At 43.1% G+C, this 25,418-nt stretch overlaps 1 protein-coding gene across 2 annotated transcripts; it reads right to left on the bottom strand.

The window, feature by feature from the left end:
* Positions 1-2,082: 2,082 nt before the first annotated feature.
* mntb (MAX network transcriptional repressor b) lies at positions 2,083-22,175 on the bottom strand. 2 transcript variants are annotated; one of them, XM_074611025.1, is made up of 6 exons: positions 21,796-22,175; positions 12,814-13,384; positions 12,690-12,730; positions 11,495-11,616; positions 4,507-4,699; positions 2,083-3,789 (listed from the first exon to the last, which is right to left on the bottom strand). In XM_074611025.1, the coding sequence occupies exons 1-6, from the start codon at positions 21,869-21,871 to the stop codon at positions 2,981-2,983; spliced, it is 1,812 nt and encodes a 603-aa protein (XP_074467126.1). In that variant the 5' UTR covers positions 21,872-22,175; the 3' UTR covers positions 2,083-2,980. The 2 variants fall into 2 exon arrangements, with proteins under 2 accessions (XP_074467126.1, XP_074467128.1); XM_074611027.1 differs by having other exon boundaries at positions 11,495-11,606; positions 12,689-12,730; positions 21,796-22,173.
* Positions 22,176-25,418: the final 3,243 nt, after the last annotated feature.

The raw sequence follows: 25,418 nt of genomic DNA, 5'->3' as shown, positions 1-25,418 counted from the left end.
TTTGAAGCTTCAACCGTTGCCATTGTTATCGATCTCTAAATCAGTATTCGAATGCTTCGTTTTTTTAATATATATATATATAAGTATGTAAAAATAAGGTATAAATCCCCAAATAGCCCATTAAATAAGGAATAATCCCACAATATTATTCACTATTCATATTCAACATGAATTATGTAAGGCGAAACAGTCATTGTTGTGAAATAAACCCCAACGCGGACCGGTTATTGTGAAATAAACCCCCAACAGTGTCTCTCATCGCCCTGAAGGCGTTTATTTCACAACAATGACCCGGAGAACGCCGTGATTGACCAATCAGAATTGAGTAGTCAACAAAGCCGTGTAATAATATGAGTTATTCTCAGGTATTTGAAGCTTCGTGGCGCGGCGCATGTTCTTCTGTCTGTCTGCATCTCGTTTCAATGCCGCTGCCGCACTACTGAACACCCATACACACCTCTACACACAACCAACAGCGATATCCGTCTGAGAATAACTAATAGTAATTAATGTTGAATATGAATAATGTCAGATTATTCCTTATTTCATGAGGTATTTGGGGATTTATACATTATTATAACATACTTGTATATGAAAAAAAACAAAGCATTTGAATACTGATTTGGAGGTTGATTACCATGACAACGGTTGAAGCTTCGTAGTATCAGCCCTACAAGGTCAAGAGTGAACTTTTACACTCAACATGTCTCTCATTGTTTTTTCCCAATTTTCTGTGCAGGAAGTTAGTGTTGTGGCCCCAGTGTTGTTTGTGTGTGTGTGAGTAACATCAGTATGAGGTCTTGGATGAGGCAGCAGAGGGAGCTGTTGCATTAGAGTGAAGAAGGGGGGGGGGGGGGCAACCTGTGTAGCCCTACAGAGGAAAAACCGTCACTGGATGTTTTTGAGAGCAGTTGCACGGGATCTTTTCTGACGTTACAAGTTAAATTCACCACACAAATTTCAGGCATTTGCGATAATGTAGATTCTTGTTCAGCAAGATATCCAAACAGGCTTTGATTGGTTTGAAAACATGACATTTCATTCTGGCCAAGCCTTTCTCTGTGGGGCAGCTGATCAAAGTGAAGTGCACCATCTTTAAACTTTCAACTGACTGCACTCAAAACATTTGTAATCCTAATTTGGTTTCCCAATTTAACTCTTTAGGCCCCGATACACCAAGCCAGCGGTCAGACAGTTCGGGGCCGTCGGTGAGCGTCCATCGGCCTAGTTTTTTTGGTGTGTCCCGAACCGTCGGTTCTAGTCTGCCCGTGTCGGAGGTTTTTTCGGCCGATTCAGCGTGTTGAATCGGCACCCGCGCTCGTCGGTGAGAGAAATCACTCTGATTGGCTGTTCAGCTTAAATGAATTAGTGCACAAGAAGAGAAAACGAACGTGAGGAAAGTAAGCCAACGAGTAAAGTCAAGAGGAAAAAACATATTTCATTTTCCATCTTCATCTCATCTGATCATTCTAATACACGGATATTTTCACAGCGACATGGCCATCTGGAATGAAGCTAAGTGGTGAGTAAGAGTGGTGTGAAGATGGTCATCAAACGCTGCTTTGTTTCATGTACGTATCATAACAACGGCTTGTATATCCGCAGTCCTCGGTTTTCCGGTTTCCCTTTTTTGAATGACAAATACAGACTGCCACCGCCTGCTGGTGTGGAGAGTTATTTCCTCTCATGCAGTCGTAGAACGTACGTGGTAGTTGGAGGTCGGCTGTTTTTGCGGTGTGTTCGAGTGCAACGTGAGGCGACTCAACAGGCGGCCTTCGTCGCCACTAGTTCTCTGACGTCGGGTTGGTGTGTCTGGACCTTTAAGTCTTTTTTCAGGACGTTCTGACTGATTATCTCAAACTTGTTGCTCTACCTTTAAATCTGTAATTTGGTGGACTTGGCAAAGGTTATGTTGTCTCTAGGCTTCTCCACAAGGCCAGTAAAAACAGATGCTTCTGTATGTTAAGCAAACCAAGCAATCGTTGCTCTTTAACCCTGCCCCCACATTTCTGGAGTTGCTCCGCATTTTAAAAAGTGGATAAAATAACGCCACTGTTGAATGGAACACCAAAGACGATGAGGTTGTTTCTTTTTTTTTTTTTTTACTGCAGATTGGATCTGGTCTTATTAGTGTGCTGTTCTATCAGGTGTTTGGTGCCAAGTGCAGTGGCGAGGAACCTTCATTTGGAGGAAGTTGGCTCAAAGGTCACTTCATGGAGCAAGATCGGAGGCAAAAAAACTGGAGGCAATATAATGAGCAACGTTCCTGTCGGTGTTCCTGTCGTGAAAAAGTGAAGAACTGCATGAACGCTTTAGCTCTACTCAGTAGATGTGATCTACTTCACACCTGTCTGGAATTCATTTGGATCAGTGAGACCACCGAGCTCCCTCCTCCCGCTCTCAAACACATCCGTGACATTATTGTCCCACGTGACATCATGATTATATGCATACAAAAACGGGCACGTACTGTATCACCACGGCAACAGCCTAACGACAAACAACTCTCTCTCTCTCTCTCTCTCTCGTGCGTTTTTTTCCCTCAATGAGTGGATGAATAGTTAAGGTAAATCCTTGATGCCTGAGTGTGAACTGAGCTTATTATGTTAGTGCTTCTGGTTGTAAAGGAAAGGAGGAAGGAAAGGAGGAAGGAGAGGAAGGAAGGAGAGGAAGGAAGGTAAAGTTACTGTCTTTGCAGCGCAGACGAATGTCACAGTCTTATTTTCACAATCAACGGCCTGACCCACTGACTCTGCTTTAATGTTCTTGTTCACAAACTAACAGAGCTGTGACCGAATTATCTCTGGAGATATTCATCACATGTTGTCCCAAAAAAACAGTTGATGTTTTTATTGTAAATTTTTGTCTGTCAGAGATTCTCTGCTATTGATTATTGATAGGAGTGTGAAAACTCATCCAGAAGCTCTGAATCTTTCTCTCCTTCAACTGACTTCCATCCGTCCTTTTTTTCTGAACGCTTTCAGGCCAGTTTGAGTGTGCCGACGGGGAAAGTTGGGACCGTCACCATTGTGACAGGGTTGAGGACGGTAGCCTGTCCAACCAGCTGAGGGTGGGGGGCCAGCACCGCTGTGGGTTTCCCTAGCGACGGGCTCCCCTGACTGATGACGGCTGCGCTGTTCACCTGGGCTCCGTTAGTGTTAACTTGAGGATTGGCCTGGACGTGCGGCAGGGCGTGATGGGTGAAGGTGTGGGTGATGTGGCCCACCATGGTGGGCTGGGAGACAGACACGCCCTGTGGGTAGAGAGTCGGGAGGTGGGATGCCAGGGGACCTCCCAGGTGAGCCACCGGGTGGACGGTGATGTGTCCGATGGGCTGGGCGGCCATCGGCTGGTGAGTGGCGGCAACTGGTGCCGCCGCGATCGACTGAGGGATGGAGGAGATGGGGCCAGGTGACGGGGCGATGTGCGTTAGGTGCTTGTGATTTCCTGGCAGGCCGTGATTGACCGCCTGGATGACTGAAGGGTGGGAGACGGCGGCGTGAGCGATGACGGTGGGCTGGACCTGCATCGCCGGCGGCTGAATGTGATGGGCGGGCTGCGGAAGGGGCGGACCTGGCGCCGGAGCTGGCGCGATGGCGTGAGGAGGAGCGCAGGGAGAGGACGTGGTCAAGATTCCAGAAAGAGGCAGGGTGGCGTGCTGGATTGACAGGTGAGGGCTGAGGAGCGGCTGGGCTTGTAAGATGGGAGGTGTTGGTTTGGGGAGGGACGTGAGAGCAGGAGGAGTGAGGACGTCCTCGTCAATGTCCTGCTCAAAGTTGTCTTCTCCTTCTGTGTAACAGAGAGGAACCAGTTAGTCATCATGATACGATCCAAGAAACACTGCCAAGTGTATGTACTCTGTGTGTAAATGCTTACATAAGGGATAATGTACAGCGAGCCGGTTGTTGGGATAAATAAACACCGACCGTGTCTTGCATCGCCCTGAAGGGGTTTATTCCACAACAATGACCCGCTAGCTGTACATTATCCCGCTTATTACACGGCTACTTACTTAAGAAATCAATAATTTGATACAAAAATGGTCCAGCAGAGTCCAACATCAGAACTGCGTCCATAGCAATGGTCTTTTGTACATAGCAACGGTCTACTATAAAGAAATAACAGACCATAGAACGCTGTGATTGACCAATCAGAATAGAGTATTCAACAAACCCGTGTAATAAGTAAGTATAAAGTCCACATGTTCATAATAAACTGCGCCAAGTTATAGGACATTCTTGTTGTCAAAGCCTTGTTTTGAAGGTTCTTCCTCCACGGCTTATTTTGAAATGCAGCGGTTACGATTTGCTTTATATCTTCTTCCCTCACGCTGAAGAACTTCCTCACCAACAACATGTTGTGGCTGCGACGTTACGGTCTGTGCCGACGTAAAACTATCATGCAGCACGCGTGTAAATTTATATACGAAGCTGATCTGCCGGTTTCTACCAGTGGACGACCGAACGGTGCATCTCTACCGCAAGTTGTTGCATCTCATCCCTGTACCTGAGGCGGTGGACGTGGAGGCCTGGTCGTCCTCCGGCTGGATGGTCTGTCGGAGGACTCTGTCGATCTCGATGACGTCCATGCACTGGCTGAGCTCGTTCTTCAGCTCGGCCAGCCGCTGCTGCGTAGTGATCTTCTCTCTGGCCAAACGCTCCATCTCGTGTTCAAACTCCTTCTCCTTACGCTTCAGAGTCTTCAGAGGGAGACACAGACAGCAGAGTAGATGAGGGTCACTACTAGTACATCTAAAAACACTGGAAAATACTTAGAACAGACTATCACAGTATAATTAAAAAATTGTGAATGGTACTCATCCGATTAATTGGTTATCAAAATAGTTGGTGATTAATTTAATACAGTGGAAACCGCTTACAGTGATCACGTCTGTCCGGGTCAAATTTATCACTGTGAGCGGATGATTATTATAACCGAATCTTTGTTGTTGTGCATCATTTCTCATGCAAAGCACTCTCTGCAGCACTCTGTGCAGACAGGTGAATGGCGCCCCTTTACTGGGGCCCTCGCCAGTTGAGGATCGGAAAAGGTTTCACTCTGGGGGGCGTTACGTGACCAATCTCCTTGACAAGGGCGCTTTCCCCATGCGCATTCCTTTTTCATTAAGAGACAACTCTCCTTTTCCTGTCACGATATCAATATGCACGCAGCATCAGCCTCAGCCTCAGGTATCCAGCCGGAAAGCAGGCGGTCCACGAGGCACAGTAAGAGAGTAAAGTAAAAAAACTAAAATTCAATTAACATTAGTCTTATCATGTATGAAAAGACCCAAAATGAACACTGTAAGCCGACTACTCGATTACTATAAGTGAATTATTTAAACAGCGTTTGTATAGGAATGATTCTTTCTGTCCCAAGCTTTTTGATCCATATAAGCAGTTAATCGATTCATTGTTGCAGCTCTAGTACAACAATAGTCAGTCATTCAATAGTCGACCTCGGTCGCTCTGGGTTTCTCTTTAACAATAAATATTATCCTCACTTACGTAATTTGTTCTGATTAATTCAGCTTTGTTGTTTTTTTTCCTCCTGTGTTAAGCTGATGTTAAAGAAGTTTGTATAAGTTTTCAACAAAAGCTTTTGAGGGAAGTAGAGGGATTATGTCCCCTGACTTACGGGGCATGTGTTAATATGAAACAGATGGAGGAAGTGTTAGAATATTAGTGTGAGTTTGCACTAACACCAGCAAATTAACACGGAAAACAGGAGCAGATCATAAAAACAGGGAAACAGGGTAATAAAATATACTTTTAAAAACAGGGGGAAACAGAAACAAAGAACGTGTTCCGTCTCCGGCCACTCTTACTACTAGAATATACCTTATGTACCGGCTATGAAGCTAGAATTAGCTTTAAATCATTCAAAGAACTGGCATTGCGATAGAAAAGGGAATTAAGACCAGCTTTTTTTTTTCCTCTGTGCAGATTTTGCCACTCCCACATTTCTCCCAGATTGCACAATCCTGAAACAAAATGTTCCCCGTGCTCTCTCCGTTTCATACACCAGCAGGTATGCAAATTCAAGCATGTTCACACTGCTTTCGTTGCCGTCATCTACTTAAGCTCCTCCTATTTCCTGGATATCCTGCTTGTTTTTCGAGACAACGGGGTCAGAGTGGGAGTAAACGTCCTGCGGTGTTTTATTTCCACCAATCGCTCAAAGTTCACCATCATCCCAGCAATTCTGATGTTAATGGATTACTGCGGCCTGAACAGTGCAGACTGTCACATGAGACTGTATTAATTCTGAGCACGGTACTGTCATCATGCGCTGAGCTGCATGTGTGTTTTGTAGATCTACAAAATGAAACAAGGAAGAGAAACACAGCAGGAAGACATAAAAAGAAAAAAGAAAGAGCTTTTTTCCAGCCCCACCACCATGCCGTCTCTGTGACCCAGTTTCTGCGTGGGTCGCGTGATCACCAAACAGTATGACAGACTAAGGACATTAACAGATTACTAGGGAGGAATGAGGGAGAGGGAGAGGAGGGAGGAGGGAGGGGAGGTACAGGAGGAAATGGGTGGGTAAAGAGAAACTGGTGTGGGGGGGGGGGTATAGGATTATGTTGGTAACCAGAAACAGAAACCAGTCAAATGTTGATACGTTTCTGCTGGTTATGTCATTACATTACTGGAAACTAGGGCTACATACACACTAATACATCTACACTACTCCGGCGTGTTCTAGCCCCTAAAAATGGAGACGTTTGAATACACTGCTGACTCGTTTTAGTTTTAAAACTCCGGGGTGGTGGACGGACAGAAACGGAGAGACCCACGTTCGCTTCTCGATCGGGTCTTATCAGTCATGACGTGACCTTCCCTGATTCATCACATGAACCTTTTCCGGAAGAAAACAAACAACATCAGCCTCGACCACCAGCGGTTAGTGGTTCATTTCAAGATGGATAATGAGTTACAAGCGCTGCTGACCTTTTTGCTGTCCGTGCTAGCAGCTGTTGTGCAGTTAAATTCTGCATTTCATAATGCTACTACTGAGCAAGAGGAAAGCTATTGTTCGAGCACTTTACATCGTGTCCAGCGCTGCTTCCTGTTTACACCGGCAACGCACATGCCCAGTGTACGTGAATGGTTATGTGATATGTGTTTTCAGGCGTGATGGAGAATAATTCTGAAACAGCCCTAAAACGCTCGCCTGGACAAAAATTCGTTTTCATTTTAAAATGCCGTTTTAAAACTAAAACGTATTAGTGTGGATGTAGCCTAAAACTCCAGCTGACTTGTTGAATAGTTGACATAAATTCTGAAAGAAAAAAAAAAAAGAACTGGCAGAAAACTGTTTCCTGTCCTACTGGTGCAACCAAAAGGAGAAAATAAGGATGGAAATACAAGAGAGAGGGCAAAAGAGTGCAAAAGCACATGGGGACACATGATCCTACTACAGGAAACTCACTTCAGTGAGCAAAGCTGTTTACTCTCTGCAGGCATGTGATGCCGCTCCCATCCACATTCACCGCTCTGTTTGCAACAGCTACCAGTCTAGACCTGGTGAACTTTGCCTTCTTGTAACTGCTCAACATCCAACCAACACTTTGTGCTTCCACACATGCAGCCTTTTGCCATAATTGTAGGGACAACTTTTAGAGGTCACGAGTGAAGAATAGTGTTAATTTCGATAACTATGACGACAACAACCTTTTTTTCCATGATTAAGACGAGACGATGATGAGACAGCATCGACGTCATTACACACCAACGGTGACGATATCAAACATGCAACACCGATGACGAAAAAAGACGAGACTAAAATGTAGTTTAAATACATTAAAACTTTATTTCTGTCACCTTCTCTTCTTCACACACACACAACGCTCTACGGCGGCGGTGCTCAGTCCGTCTCTGTCCTTCTTGTCTCACATCTCAATCCTGACAATTGTGCTACTATAATGCATAAAGTTGGTGGTTTGCGGGAGGGGTTCGGATGGTTGAGTAACGCATATTTTTACATGTTGGGTGGGCGGATTGACCTTCATAACAGACCGGTGGGTGCGACTGAACCGCTTATCATTAATGAGTGCAGTCAGGAGAACTCAAACTAACTGCAAAGCTGCATTCTTAAATCATTCAACCTGTGTTTTTCATCAGATAATGATAAGATTAAATTAAACTAAAACTAGACTAAAATTATGAAAGATAAAAATGACTAAAATGTGACTTAAACTAATAAGCATTTTCACTTTAAGTCTAAGACTAAAACTAAAATAGCTGCCAAATTTACACTGGTGAAAAGGAGGTGGATTTGGAAATGACAGCAAATCAGATCAAGACCTTGTAACATTTCTGTTCATTTCTGTCTTAACTAGAAAAGTTATTCCAGCTGCTTCATGTCTGTTATTTCAAGTCTGACTATAACATATATTGTATGCAAACTCACTGAATATACTCCCTCTACATCAAGACAAAGCGTGACACTGCTGACACACACATACAAGCCGACAGACGTTCTTTGAAACGGACGTTTGCTATGCTCAAACCGGTGGCCACAGAGGAACTACAACTGCTTGTGTATGTTGCGCATGTGCAACCATGAACATCACTTCAAGGTCTTCAAACCCAGACACCATTAGGCCTGCAGCAAATCACCAAGGAAACAGCTGTCACCCATAGCAGTTGCCTTGGCAACCTCATCGGTGAGGATTTGGCTGCTTGAGCAGCAGTTTGTAAAAAACATAAGGAGCAATCTAATTGGGTGAAGCATGGAGGTAATTACATATAAGGAGTGATGTGACTGGATGGTTGCCAGTCGGGTGCTTCAGATCACTCCCAACCCCCTCCTCCTCCCCTACACTTCCATCCCACACACCCTCTCCTACTCCTGCATCCATCGCTCCCTCGACACCCTTCCCCCCCTTTTCCCCTCCTCCTCCTCCTCCTCTGCTTCATCTATGCCTCCTTTATCCTTCCTCTTTCAAGATGTCCTCTCTAAGAAAAAAGGTGAAAAAGTGTGACGACATTTGGCCTGACAGGTGTCTTTGCCGTAATCACACAATGTGTCTGCGGACATGTGATCTTCACAAGGTTGATATGAGGACGAGGTGATCTCTGTGATAGGAGTGAAAGGACACGCTGAAAGTACTGAAAGCTCACATCGGTGCTCCATCATCCATAACCATTGATAAAAAGACCAATAAACACACACGCACACAGGAACGGACTACAGTGCCCTGGCCACCTGCCGCCTGTTGCTATGGTTACCGAGAGACAGCAGGGAGACTCAGGGTGAGACGGACAGGAATGAAGAGAAGAAAAGGTCGAAACAGACGGGGGTTAAAAGACAAAGATGCAGCTGTTGCAAATCTGCACCTATTCCACTGTTATAACCATGGTAACACAGCTGCACCCGGTACCTATCGCTGTCTCTCTGCAGTCTAGAGGTGCAGAGCAGATCGGAGTGGGTGAGCTACGGTGACGTCACCAGGCTTGCGCTAGCCATGTGCTCAGATCTCACATGGCTCAGGGAGAGAGAGAGAGAGAGAGACTGAGCGGGTTTACACGAGGAGAGCTACCGAGAGAGAAGGCAGGGGAAAAGAGGGAGCACTCGTCTACAATAAAACAGACTGATTATATATGCAGTGTTTCCCATTAATTACCTACACTGTGACGGCTCGCCTTAGTCTAATTTGTCCCGCAACGGTTTCAGATATTTTTACACTTCTAAACGGGTGGGGCTGGCTGGCCCTCGCCAGGTGCATTTCCTCTGCGGCGGTGCACAGAAAGGGCCCGGGGTGAAAGTATCTACTGGTAGCTGTGTGGCTACTAGGACTGCATCTAATAACTATTTTTGCACTATCGATTATTCTGCTGATTATATTTTTGATCAATCAATAAATTGTTGAGTCTATAAAAACACAGAAAATAGTGAAAAATGCACTTGATAAATTCCCAGAGCCCGAAGGAGCATCGTTAGAGATTCAATTAACAAACATATACAAACTAAAGAAAAGCAGCGAGTCCTCACATTTGAGTTGTTGTAACTGAATTAGGGCTGTCAAAGTTAACGCGATAATAACGCGTTAACGCAACTTGAACAGATATTAAAAAAATGTGCGATTAATCGTGATTAACTCTGGACATTATCATGCGATTAATCACGATTAAATATTTTAATCGATTTAGACAGGCCAAAACTGAATATTTTGACATTATGATGATGAAGCATTAATCGGTTATCAAATTTGTTGTTGATTAACTTTCTGTTGACCGACTAATTGATTGACTGTGTCAGCACTAGTAGCTACTATCATGATATTTACTGTTGGCATTTGTGTTTGAAAACATGTAAAGTTTTAAGTAAGCTGTGCAGTAGGGATTTCCCCAGCGGCAGCTCGGCTCTGCTTCATATCGAAACCATCATCCTTTCGTGTCAAAGACTGCTTCAAATCCCTGAATGTTGTGCTCCCCCGAAGGCTGGCCCCAAGATCTTGCAGCCAGTCTTGTTTTGAACAGGTTCTTCCATCTCGCAGCCTAATCTAGCTCCCTTCCACCAACTCCCCGTTGCATATTCTACTGAACTGAAAACCATGAAGCTTCTACTCCACAAAAAAAAAGGAACCAGTGCAACTAGCTCCAGGCTGGAATTCATTTCTGCCACAGAAATCCTCCCTCGTCTGTCTACTTTAGTAGACGGAAAACTCACCTCTTCAGGCTACACAGTTCCCTCCCCCACACCACCCCTCAGCAACGCACTTCTCTACACAACTACAATATGTTGCAATTCTTTCCCCACAAACATGTTGCTCTCTCATCCTTTACAGTCATTTAGATCTTAGGACAACCAGCTCTTTTTCCTTTTCTACAACATACTTCAAGACACTGCATGACTACAGGATGGAGTTACACAACAACACTGGATGAGAACCTCACAATTGTTCTGTGCGTCTGAGCAAAACAATGGCAAGTATTGCCCAGAAACCCTCACAGGTACTGCATTTAGCATAAAAAATATGCTCAAATCATAACATGGCAAACTGCAGCCCAACAGGCAACAACAGCTGTCAGTGTGTCAGTGTGCTGACTTGACTATGACTTGCCCCAAACTGCTTGTGATTATCATAAAGTGGGCATGTCTGTAAAGGGGAGACTCGTGGGTACCCATAGAACCCATTTTCATTCACATATCTTGAGGTCAGAGGTCAAGGAACCCCTTTGAAAACATAGGATTTATTCACCACTTTCTTATAGGCTGATTCACCATTACAGTATATGGCAGATGCCATATCACAGTCACAAAAGACTAACCAACACAACAGGGCTAAATGGCCAACAAACAGCCATTGTATATCAATTACACTGGACCAAAGCCTGTGCTGTTCCCAGAGCTGAACCGATCGATTCAAGACCCGGAGAAGGATGAAAACTACAAGATGAAAAAACAAGAAGTGAGTAGTGCCCAAGGCCAAACCAGTATGTTAAGGAAGAGAAAGGCTGAGAAAAATGAATTAAAAAAACTCTACCTGTATGTAACGCAGAGCGCTGCGGAGGACACTGAGGTTGGAGGTTTTCTTCTCGTCAACATTTGGAACGTTCTTCTTCAGCGTCTCAAAACACTCTTTGAGGTGCGCTCGCCTGAAGGGCCAAGAGTCATAAACGAGAAAGGGTCACACTTTAGATACGGTTGGAGAATATTTACCATTTATTAGTCGATCATTTGTTTGAGAGGTTTAACAAGTTGTGGTCATTTAAGGAGACCTCATGACTCCAATTTTGCACGCTTGGGAAAGATTTCATGGTTTTGTATAGGTTGAGGAAATGACATGACATTTAGGCTGAGGAAACTCTATCACGACATACTGTACTTACTGAAATACAAAACTTTGTGTGTATGTGGTGGTCAAGCTAAAAACAAACAGGGCTGCTTTCCTTAATTTCTGATGTGTTGACAACGTAGACTGTATATAAAGATGAACATGACATCTAGATCGCCCCCTGGTGGCTGGCTGCAGTATAGGTCATAAACGCCACACCCCTCCATGTTAGCGGATTCGGACATGAGCTAAAACTAAAATGTCAAAGAACACGTCAAATCATTTTCCAAAAGATGTTTTTCTGTAATTTTAGATAGTTCTTTTCACGCTGTTGTTTGTTGAAGTGTTCATTTTTCTGATAAGTTTGGTTCCAATAGGTTATTTGATGCTATAAAAAGGAGGCGAGACGTCATGATTGACAGCTGCTCTGAGTGAAGCAGTCGTCGCCGGAGGCTCAGGAAATGTACAAGAGAGGGAGATGTAACTTTAACTTTCCATAACCCGTCACCAGTTTGTGCAATAGAACGTGTGTCAATCTGATCATGAATGTAGTTATAGAGATATAATGGTTAGTTGTTGTGTCTTTGTAGCCAAACAGCTACCGTGGTGCTAACGTAGCAGCTAGGTGGCTCACGCTAACAAGCTGCAGCAGTACTCTGATCGTGATTGGCTCGGGCAGGTGTGTGGGCGGGACCTCGATACCTGGCTCCAGCCCCCCCCCGATCACTACTGTGCAGACTCTGGCTGCAAATGACGTCAAAATCTCAGGATGGCAGCTCCCGTATCTTGGATACTGTGGCTTCACTTTTGTACAGTGGGAGGAAGTGGAGACACGTCGTCCATCTTTATATACAGTCTGTGGTTGACACCAACTACAACAATGAGAAGTTTATTATGACTAACCTGTTCTTCTCCAGTTTATTGTGCACCTCTCTGGTCCCCGCTCTGGAAACACAAAATAAATGATCAGATACAACCGTCAACCCATCGACACTCTTATATCAACTTTAACACACATATGAACTGACCCTCCAGGTCTCCTCTTCCCTTCCATCCCCCTCAGGTCTTCCATCGTCACTCCATTAGGCCGCGGCTGAGATGAAGGTGACGCTTGATGTGGAACCAGTGCATGTTGAGAGCCGGAGCCATTAGTGCTGATGGAGGTTGAGTACTGAATCTGAACCTGAGGCTGTGATTGGCTGGGCTTTACACTTATCAGCTGCGGACTAGTCTCTACCTTAATCTGGTGAGTGCACAACAGGTGAGGAGAGACCGGCTGCTGCTGCTGTGGAGGGGAGGAAGCGCTCTTGACTTGTGGCGAACCGTTGAGCAACGTTGCCGCCGCGGCGATCTGCGTCGTGAGCGGAAGGGGCGGGACCGAGGGCGTCGCGGTGACAACCGGGACCATTGGGATGACGGCGATGGGGACTTGAGGGTGTTGGAGAAAGGGGGGCGGAGGGTGATGCGGCTGTTGACGGTGAGTGTCATCGCCCCAGGTGACGTGGTTGGCTCTGATTGGCTGAGACAACGAGGCCACAAGTTCCACACGTCTCGACTCCGCCTCCCTGCTGATGAGCTCCTTGTCTTTGCGCTCCTCTTCTGTAGGAGGTAGGAAAAGAAGATGCACAAATGAGTGAGCGATGGAAAATAATGGATGAACGGGACAGAGGATAAGAGTGGATGTAAGACGAGACAAATGGGAGAGTCGAACACCGGACAACCTGCCCTTGGTTCAGATTTGAGGAAAACTCATGATTGACAATTTCCGGTGGTTAAATCTGCCTTTCGTTCACTAACGTTAGTGCTGCACGATTTTGGCCTAAATGATGAACACGATTATTTATATCAATATTGAGAGATTATTTATCACGAATATTCATCGATTTTAGGGACAAAATCATTTTATCGCACTTTCACATTTAAACAAACAGATCCCTGCTTTCACTTCCATATTTTGCTAAATTCCTGCTAACGTACAAATCTTTCCATCAAAATAAGACTAAAAATAAGGTTCTTCTTCACCTGCATTCGGTGCATTTTCGTTTCGACAGGCAAAACGAGTAATATACAGTATATAGAGTGCTCCAGGGATGGTGTATTTTTGTAGGCCAACCAGGAAGTTAGCTCGCTGTTAGTTTAAGAAGCGCTTAATTTGATATGCAGCAGAGTTTTCTACGAGCGGAGCACACATTATAAACGTCAATATCACAGTCGATCATGTTCATTTAATTGTGGGAAGCCCAAATCGTGATCCCGATTGATATTCGATTAATTGTGCAGCCCTACCTAACATATGGTATGTGACAACACTATGGCTGACCCAAATGCCTCGAAGCTTCGGCCGTTGCCACGGTAATCAATATCCAAATCAGTATTGAATGCTTTGTTTTTTTATATAAGTATTTAATAATAAAGTATAAATCTCAAAATAGCCCATGAAGTAAGGAATAATCCCACAACGTTATTTATTAATCATATTCCAGTTTGGAAATCTTTAATAACTTGTAATTTATCAACCAACATCCAACAAATGATGTAAGTTCCCTTCAGGTAATCAGCTTTGTCAGAGTGGTTGTCTCTCTTTTTGTATAGAGAACATCTCAACACTACGTGCACACAAACACACACTAAGAATGATGTCATCAGGGAATCAGGTCGTAGGGAGGAGGAGGGGGGGAATAATCGCAGAAATCATGTCTGCATCCGTTTCCTGACTGGAGAGAACCCCCCTCTGTCTGCGCTGCGATTGGACCGTTCCAGCACAGAGCATGCTGGGTTACGTCAGCGCCGTCTGACCAACAGCAGCGAACTGTTGTCAAGGAGCCACTCTGCTGGGTCAACCACAGTTTTCACCATGACAACATTTAAAATGAAGCAACGCTGTATTGCAAACGAAAAATGTTCATTTAAAAAAAACCACATCGTAGGACGGGAATGTTCCCACGCTGTGCTCAGACGCACACACACACACTAAATGTTATGAGTGAGTAGTCATTGCACACAGTGGCAGGCAGACTCAAAGCGATGTGGAAAGCCCTCCGTCACCATGGAAACAGCAACATTAGAAGCAGAAGATCCCAGGGATTCCTCAAACCTGCACAACGCCGCCAACACACAGCTCAGCTATCTCCATCGTTATAAGAGAAAATAGAGACACCGCATGCCAACATGCCTGGCTGACGATTAAGTAACACTTTCATTTTCTTCTCCACGTGAAACTGCAAACCCCTTATGACGCAATTTCCTCTCACCTAGCAGTTGACCTCAGAGAAGGCCTGCACTGCTGAATATGACGACAACATATTTCGCTGCACTTTTGGAATCATTATATTTGAATTTGTGGAATTTGACAACGACAATGCAATTGTCTATTAATAGTTCTATCTCGGAGTAACAATGTTATTCCTCAATTATTCATGTGCTCACATCTCTTCTAACTCGTGCGGAGCAGAGGAAGGAAGACGTACAACTGCCTCTTTCATTGCGAGCATTAAGCTTGGTTTAAAGTAGGACTGCACTGGATATTATCATAGTATCTAGAGCAGGGGTGTCAAACGTACGGCCCGGCCCGCGAACGGGTTTAATCCGGCCCGCGAGATGATTTTGCAAAGCATAAAAAGGAAAAAAAAAATTTTTTTTTTTTTTTTTTTTAAGATTATTTTTTTTGGTCTTTTTCATTTTGACAGTGATAGTGGTGAAAGGGGGGATAGAGGGGATGACAATGCAGAAAGGGCCACAGGTCGGATTCGAACCCTGGGCCGCTGCAGCAAGGATCGAGATCGATGAAACTGTTATATCGCGTAGAAAGTATAACAGAGGATAAATACTAAAAACGGAGTGGATGTTTGGTGGGGTTTGCAGGGAAACAAAAAAGAGATTTTTAGTCCATGTACCTGATAGAAAAGAACAAACTTTGTTGGATTTAATTGAGAAACATATTGCTCCTGGTTCAATAATCATTTCTGATTGCTGGAAATCTTACTTCAATATTAAAAAAAATGGGGTACATACACAGGACAATAAATCACTCTAAAAACTTTGTAGATCCAAACAACCCAGAAGTACATACACAAAGTATTGAAAGCACATGGAATGTCTTGAAAAATGGACCAAGCGTAGAGGAACCAATATAAGCGATTTTGTTGATGAATATATTGATGAATTTAATTTCAAAAAGAGTTAAAAAAAATGCATTTTATGATTTAATTCAGTTGATTAAGAATAAATACAGCTTTTAATTTTGATTTTTGTTAATTTTTTATGGGGGACAAATAACCAATTTTATCCCAATTCTGTTAAGCAAGCAAACTGTTTATACCGGGGCTAAGGAAGTAGGCTACAGCTAGTCCGGAGCTAGCTTGTCATTCTGCCTGCCCGATTTGAACATTACGTGCTTTGGCACCCTCATTGCCCCAAAATGTCTCTGTCAAAAAAGAGAAAAGTGGACGCAGAGTGCAGACTGTTCCAAGAAAAATGGTCATCCTTCTATTTATTCACGGAAGTGAATGGGAAAGCTGTGTGTTTGTTGTGTTTACAGCAAGTTTCAGTGCTGAAAGAATATAACGTTCGTCGCCACTATGAGACTCTTCATGCCGACAAATACAACAACTTTCAAGGACAACAGAGAAGAGAGAAGGTGAATGAATTGTTGGCGGGTCTGAAGAAACAGCAGTCTGTGTTTACTCATAGCCGAGAAATCAGTGACGCTGCAGTGAAAGCCAGCTACCTTATTGCTAATGAAATTGCAGTGGCTTCAAAGCCATTTAGTGAGGGGGAATTTGTGAAAACATGCATGCTGAAGGCTGCGGAGATTGTGTGCCCTGAAAAGCACCAGGCTTTTTCAAATATCAGCCTGACAAGAAACACAGTTGCAGACAGGATTTCTGATCTTTCGGCGATTTGGACAGCCAATTGAAGCGCAAAGTAAAGTCATTTATTGCGTTTTCAGTTGCAATTGACGAAAGCACTGACATTACAGATGTTGCGCAACTGGCCATATTCATCCGCGGAGTTGATGACACTTTGACCGTCACCGAGGAGTTCGTGGAGTTGGTGCCAATGACGGATACCACAACAGCAGCTGATATTTTCACCGCACTCGTCGGCGCCCTGGACAGGGTCGGAGTGGACTGGTCCCGCGCTGTCAGCCTGGCTACAGATGGTGCGCCCTCAATGATCGGGAAAAAAGCAGGTGTTGTGACAAAGTTCAGAGAGAAAGTGCAGACTGCAAATGGAGAATGTGATTTTTGGACTTTTCACTGTATTTTGCATCTGGAGGCTTTGTGTTGCAAGTCATTAAAGATGGATAACGTCATGAAGGTGGTCGTCCAAACTGTTAATTTCATCCGATCCAGAGGCCTGAATTACCGTCAGTTTGACAGCCTTTTCAGAGAGAAAGGCCACAACTATGGGGTGCCATACCACACCGAGGTAAGATGGTTAAGCCGAGGTGCTGTGCTGAGGCGTTTCTTTGAATTACGAGAGGAAATTGAACAGTTCATGGAAAAAAAGGGCAAACCAGTGTTAGAATTTCAGTCCACAGAATGGATGCAGGACCTTGCATTTATGGTGGATGTTACAGAGCACTTGAATAACTTGAACAAAATGCTGCAAGGGCGCAACAAAGTTGTCACGCAGTATTATGACAGCATATGTGCGTTCAAGTTGAAGCTGTCATTGTGGGAGACGCAACTCGCAGGTGGTGATGCAGCTCACTTTCCTTGTCTGAAAGATGTGTGCGCGACCCAACATGCCGCAGACATGAAGCGGTTCAAAGATAAAATAACGGGACTATTGCGGGAGTTTGAGCAACGTTTTCAGATTTTTGGTGAACTGGAGAAAGACTTCAAAGTTTTTTGCTCGCCATTCACCGCGAATGCCTCTGATCTGCCCGTCAACATCCAACTTGAAATAATAGACTTGCAGTGTGACTCAGATTTGAAGGGCAAATTTACTGCAGCTGGCTTGGACACATTTTATCAGTATCTCTTGCCACGTTACCCCAACTTGACAGCCCTTGCTGCAAAAGTGTTGTGCATGTTTGGAACCACATATCTTTGTGAGCAAGTTTTCTCTGCAATGAGCATCAATAAAACAAATCTGCGCTCAAGGCTCACGAACAAGCACTTGAATAACATCCTGAAATTGGCTGCCACTCAGGATGTGACGCCTGATATTGATGCACTTGTGAAAGCTAAAAGATGCCAGGTTTCAGGAGTGAAATAAACAATGGGTAATCCCACTTAAAATGCTGCATGAGACACTGCACCCTGATATAGTTCTGTGAAAATGATTGTCTTCTGTGGAAATTTAAAGAAAGTGAACAGTGTGTGATTTACTGTAATAATGTCAGTCACTTCAATTCATAAGTTTGGTTTGTTGAAATTGTTCATGCATTGCACAGCTTTTATTTTTCTATCAATAAATAGTTTAGCCTACAAGGCAGGGAGTAACTCAACCCTCTTGAATAGTTTCTACCTCAGTTTGTATGGTTTGTTGAGTTAGCACAGGATTAATATGTGGAAATGACAAATGAGGTATTTGATACCTAGAAGAGTTGTTTTATTTATTTATTATTTATTTCGTATTTTGTTCAATCCCAGATAGGCTGTGACTTAAAGTTTAATGGCTTTGTAGATACACTGAGACGAAGTTTAAGTTCCAATCACTGAGGCATTGTGTTCTTGAAATTGCACCAATTTTTTCCTCAGAATTTTCAACTAACTTGAAGTGTTTTGTCAAGAGGATTATTTGTGATGTGTACATTTTCAGAATGTGCTTGTACTATTTTGGACCAAAGTAAAACAAAGAAAACAATCTGAAGTTGTCGTTATTTTTAAGTTATTATGCCATGATTTTACCGGTCCGGCCCACTTGAGAATAGATTTTTCTCCATGTGGCCCCTGAGCTAAAATGAGTTTGACACCCCTGATCTAGAGCTTAAAAAAAGCAAGTCATTCTGAGGTTTCAGATTCTCCAGTGTGAGGACAACAGCTGCAACGATTAATCGCTTAATCGATTACTTCAACATATAAATTAATCACCAACTAATTTGATAATCGATTAATCGGTTTGAGTAATTTTTAAGAAAAAACAGTAAGCTGAATATATTAGAGTTGTGGACAAAACAAGACATTTGAGGACGTCATCTTGGGCTTTGTTAAATCGACGTTTTTCACCATTTTCATACATTTATAGACCAAACAATTTATGATTAATGGAGAAAATAATCAACAATGAAAATAATTGTTAGCTGCAGCCCTAGTGAGGATTTGTGATATATATAATAGCCAAATTAATGTTGTTGGACTATTGTTCAATCATCTTGGGCTCTGATAAATTGTGGACATATTTCACTATTTTCTGACATTTTATAAAAAACAATGACTCAATTAAATCGAGAAAAAATCATTTATTGCAGCCCTTATTGTGTCATTCCAGATATTTATTTCATCCAGGCTGGGCTCTAGTCTAGTAAAGCTCTATTTAAATCTATCGCTTCAGTGTGATACAGTGACTCAGTACTGGGAACTGTGGTTGAAAAAGAAAGGGTTGAAAGATAAAAACAATATGTATTTATACTCATTTTTTTTATGGTAATGTACAAAAAAGAATGACATGTTTTGAAATGAAACATGCTTTTATTGTTAAATGAATCATGCCTTTTTTACTTTCCGAAATCACACTGTGCACTACATACTCAATATGTGTACTATCGTTCAACATACTTTTGTGTGAATAAACAGTAGTGTGTATCTTTTCGGACGCACTGAGCTGCAATTTACATTGTCACTCCCTGAGAGCCTCCTTGATGGTTGGAGATGTGTAACCATGGTAACCCGTGACAACCTCATGTGACGAAAACAACGGTTTGTGAGAAACAAAGTGTGAATTAATTAAAAAATATATATTACACCTAGCAAAGTGAAATCTTATACTTACAGTTAAATTGAAGCGTTATCGATGTTACATAACTATCCGTCAACGTCTGTCATGGACGTTGTTGTCACTACCGCATTGCCATGTGGGATATTTATGCCGCAGTAGTGTCCAGCGTTACATACTGTAATATTTCACCGGAAATAGTATAGTAGTATTGGTTTCATACTAAAATATCTCACATACTGTTTTAGCGTACTAAATAGCATGTTAGTATGGAAGACAGAAACCAAAATAGTTATTAAAGTTTCTGTTTTACAATTATGACCAGTTTGGTCTTCAACCATGTATACCAGACGGACACTGTTCATTGCTTTAGATTTTGCATACATATGAGCCATATGTTGATATTTATAAATATTAGGAAAATGTCCTTTATAATATCGTGATTATAATTACAAATACTGTATATTGCTCAGCCCTAGTTTTAAGGATGCACTGATGTTATATATATTTTTTTTTTTTTGCCAATATGACACAAACAAAATTACAAATTACAAAATTCCACAGAGCAGACAGCAAAAGTAAAAATGATGTCTGACAATCAGACCTATAAGTTGATATGAGCTGAAAATATGTTGACATATTGGTGTATATTTAATGTCCTGATGAAGGTCCTTGTTGACCGAAACGTTGACTAATAAAGCAGAGAAAAGTGTGTGCGGGAACAAGTCATTTTTTGAAAAAGTACATATTGGAGGAGATCTACTCCCAGCACCACAAACAATTTTGAGAATGTGCATGTTTTCCTATCCTTGACATATTGGTGTATCCCAACGTTTCTTCTTTAGCTTTTGTAGCACAATCCACATGCTCCGGATAGTCAAGTGCATGCAAACGTAAATTACATAACTCGTGCATTGAGAGAGAGGCTGGGTTTGGGTGGTGGAGGGGGGGTGAGCAGGGAGGTTGCCCTACTTCCCCCCCTTTCTTCCTCTCTCTCTCTCTGACCCGCCACTGTCAGGACTCTGAATGGGAAGGGCGGGGACGAGGAGTGCGCGTCTGTGTGTGTGCGTAGGTGTGTATCCAGGAGAAGGAGGGGGGGGGGGGGGATTGTGTGCACGTGGTAGTTGTGGGCGGATCCTAGCACGCGGTAGGGTAAGTATGCAGGGGGGAGGGGGTTGATTTGTCTGACACGTCATCAGAGAGGAGAAACACACAAAAAGCTGCTTTTACCAAAGTCACAGATTCATCATGTCGATTGACAACTTTTTTTTAAATATTAGAAACACACATATTGTGTATGCAACACAACAGAAAGGCCAGGCAGGGTGAGTGCGTGAGGAACACGCCCCAGCAGCAGCAGTGTGTGTGTCATGAGATATCTGAGAGCAATGTCAGGGTATTATGTAAAGAGCAGCCTCCTCTCTGCTCTGCTCGCCACCGCCCTGCCTGCCCGGTATGCTCGACGGACACAAACAAAAACTGGGGCAAATCGATTCTTAAAGAGCAGATTTTATAACAAGATATGCAACTCTTGTTGTAAATAACCGAATTTAGAAAAAAAATATATATTTATATATATATTTTAGCTTTTTAGGTGTATATATATATATATATACTGCAATAAAGCTGCATTATTTGAGCATTTTTAGGGTGTATATATACTGCAATAAAGCTGCACACTTGTTACTTCCTAACAAAAGATACAACACGTAAATGCACCACGGGTTAGTGACAGACAGGAACTCCTCTGCTATGCACACACACATGTAGAGGGAGTCACTACCGTGTTGAAACTGTCACACACACACTGAGAGAGCGCGCAAAGCAAAGTAGTTCTGGAAACAACTTTGCCCGTTTCCGCATTAAAGGAAGACACCATTTAGTGCAACATTTACTTGATAGTTTTGCAGTGACTTCATCCTCCTTTTCCTGCATGAACCCACTCAGGGTGATAAACAAACTTCCGTTCATCATCATAGGCGGGTTGGTTGAAACATGTAAAGCCCAGTAACGTGATAATAAATGCATTAGAGGATGTATAGCACACACACACACACACACACACACACACACACACACACAGTGTTATCCTCTGCTGCAGCAGGCTTCTGCTCTGTTGAACTCACCACGTGTGATCTGTTGTTGCTGGGCTGCCTGCCATTCCAGATATCTGGCCGCCTCCAGGAGAGTATCGATGCTCATTGCGCGTAAAAAAACCTCTCAAGACAGGGCGACCCGGTGGCCCGGGACGGAAGGAGGAAAAGAAGAGACCGAGAGGCTGGTCGGTAGGTAGGTAGGTAGTGTTCCCGGTGTGTGACGGTGACGGTTCACACCGCTCCTCCCTGTGTGTTTTGTCCCTGAAAGAAGCAATTTTTAATCCGCCCGAAAAGGAAAGTAGATCCTCGCAAAAAAAAAAATAGGATTGCAACAAGATGGCGATGCGAGAGCACGGGAATACACACACACACACACACACACACACAACAAGGCGAGTCGTGTTCTCGTTAAGACCCGCCCTCCCGGATTCATGACCCCGCCCTGTTACTACGGGCTCCGGTAAAACCCGGAGACCGCATCACTCCCTCTTCCACCTAGTGAGGGGGATTCAGGCTCTTTTTAGTGAGCCGGATCATTTAAGCTCAGCTCACCAAAGAAGAGCCGGCTCTTTCAGCTCCCAAACGGCTCTTCGTTTGACCACTTCTGCCTTTTATAATTCAGCCAAATTTAGCGCTGTTTTGACCTATGATTAGTATGTGTGCACATATATCACTTAAATTATTCAATATAATTATACTTTCCAGAATATCATAATTTTTCATGCTGTTTCGTTTCCGACTGTCACTCATCTTCTCTGCTATTCGAGCACCGCACCGCACCACACCTCACTGCACCTCACCGCACGGCACCGCACCTTAGCGCACCGCAACGCATCGCACTGCACCACACCGCAACGCACCTCAACGCAATGCAACGCATCGCACTGCAACGCCATGCACCGCACCGCACTCTTCTCTCTCTTTCTCTCCTCCTCTTCGTCCTACTCTGTACCTGTAGACTGTCAGTCTACACCTGATGTCTGTCATCACCTGATTGGTCGCACGGACGTCATTAACACAACATTCAGTCACAGTCAGTGCATGGAGTGCCCGTGGTGCGGAGAACATCGTCCTAACATTCTGCCTTGAATTAATTAAAGAAAAAAAAACGTCTCTCGGACGGGAGCCGACTCTAATGGTACGTGTCCACAGGCTCCGTGCTTTCCACGCCCCCCTTTCATTATCAATGTAAGCAGCCGCGCAATGCATTCTGGTAGCGTGGCGTCGCGATTCGAGAAACGGAGCGTCACGACGCCCGCTCCTCATTTGCATATAGTTGAGGTCTAGTCTACTTTATGTAAATCAAGGGCGTCCGACGCGACTCGCCGCCTCTCGAAACTCCCGAGAATCTTTTAAAATAAAAGTTGTTGATCGAAAATAAAGAGAGATTCAGCAACTGCATGGCTTATTTCTCGCCTCAAATGTTTTCAGAAACACATTTCGGTGAACTATTTTCGTGAAATAAGAGAAAGTTTCCAAACGAGCCTCCATGTTGGTCTGATTTGAAATCCGGGAGAGGACAGCCCACAAGGGAAAGCGTTTGTCCAATCCGGTGCAGCCGGAAGTATTTGAAATAAAGCCGGGAAAACGTCACCGCCTAGTATTGGTCAATCATCTAACGTGTCACCGCCTAGCGACACGACCACCAAGCGTCCAATGTTGGGAAGCGTCGCGTCCCCTCACGATAAAAAACGCCCCTCTGGACACGCGCCATTATCGTTCACTTAAAAGAGCCGGCTCATTGAATAGACTCGTTCGCGACCGACACATCACTCCCTCCCAAATCATAATTTTGACATTCAAATTATCATGTCTTTTTTTAAAAACTCCCAGAGGCAAACGGGCTCACGGTGTATTCTTGTACTCACGGTGTATTGACGGTATCTCTGTGGGGAAGCAGGGAAAAGGAAAAAGGGAAGTCCCTTCCAGTGTTACCTAGATCCCCGTCGTGTTTTCTCTCCCGCCGCTGGCCCGCAGCGCATGAAGAACAATCAGGCGCCGGGGAGCCAATCAGCGCTCAGAACAACAAGGCATGGTGCTGGTCCACATGGGCACCCGCCCGGCCTGAGCAAGCCTCATTTGCATGTCGAGAGCGTGACTGGCCACCCTGCTGTCTCGGGATCAGGAGCTGTCAATCAAACGACATAGGGGGCGGGGTTTAGTAGTGTCTGAGAGGGTGAATGCTGAGGACAAGCAGCTATGTATTTAGTCAAGATAACATGCTGTATATCATACAATTATTTATTATTTTAGGGAAATTCTATATACATAAGAAAAAAGGGTCAAGAACCAAGACAACTTTCACTGCACTTTTTTTTTTTTACTTTTTATTTTAAACACAAACACAAACAAACATACAAACCACAATGCAATGATACAATAACGTTACAAGACTGGTCCATAAAAGAGAAAGAAGAAGGAAAATACATTTAAAAAAAAGATAAAGCATAAATAAAATTGAGGCAATGCACTTGGAATTAAATGACGAATGAAGTCAATAATTGTGTATGTGGATCGGATTCATGTCCACTGTCCCCGATTCAAACATTTGTCCACAGTTATTATCCTTTCGCTGCACTTTATTCATGAATTCAGACAATTTAGCACCATCTTACCCAATGTTAAAAACAAAAAAGCAATCAGGACCTTTAAGTTATTAAATGAATATAATATGATGCATATAAACTAATATCAGGTTATTGTCAGTATTTAGGTGTGTAAGTGGTCTACTGGGAGCAGTGCTGGTTGTGGAGTCTGACAGCTGCAGGAAGGAAGGACCTGCGATAGCGCTCCTTCACACACTTTGGGTGGAGCGGCCTGTCGCTGAAGGAGCTCTCCAGTGCTGAGATGGATGTATGTGTAATTATTTTTTTTTATTATTATTATTTTCAATTCTCTATGTACTGTATCTGTTTGTACCTCTGTTAATTAAATAGATTAAATACAAATGAGGATTTATTTTACACCGTAGGTACTGCATTATTACAATTAAAATGGCGTGTTGGGTAATGACAATAAAGTTATTTTATTGAATTATCACAGATAATGTGTTGGAAGCACATATTGAGATTAACATTTAGATGAACAACTATTATGAGATTATAGTCTGCTGTATTCACAAAACATAAAGTCGATATATTTTTGTTGTCTACTACAAGCAAGCTTCTTTATATTTTCATTGTAAATATATATCCTTTTAACTTCATGTTAAGCTATTTACTTTCAAGTAAGATTTGTTTTTATTATTATTTTATACACTGCCAAATGTTCAATTTGGGGGAAGGTTCTGTGTTGTATGTACAATGTGTTACATGTATAAAATCAATAAATATATGTTTAAAAAATATATATATATTTTTTCCCCCAACCAAATTGTCATTGGCACTTTATGGAAAATTATAAACTATAAGCAAATAGATAAATTAATTGTTACATTTAATAATTCATATTAATTGGCAGCCAAAAGACCTTACGGATATGTCTAATAAATTTACTGTATTAACTGATTAAAAGTCTTGCAGTTTCTTATTTATTATTTTACCATTATCCCTCTTTTATTTCACTTCCCTTCTTGCCAGTTTACTGCGTCTCTTTTCCAGATTTTTTTCATCTTACACCCACTGAAAAAAAATCTTTTGCATCACAAGGATTTT

The sequence above is a fragment of the Sebastes fasciatus genome, chromosome 16 (genome assembly GCF_043250625.1).
Source record: "Sebastes fasciatus isolate fSebFas1 chromosome 16, fSebFas1.pri, whole genome shotgun sequence".
Classification (NCBI taxonomy): Eukaryota; Metazoa; Chordata; class Actinopteri; order Perciformes; family Sebastidae; genus Sebastes; species Sebastes fasciatus.
The sequence above is the reverse complement of the archived record's forward strand: the minus strand, read 5'-3'. Positions and strand labels throughout refer to the sequence as shown.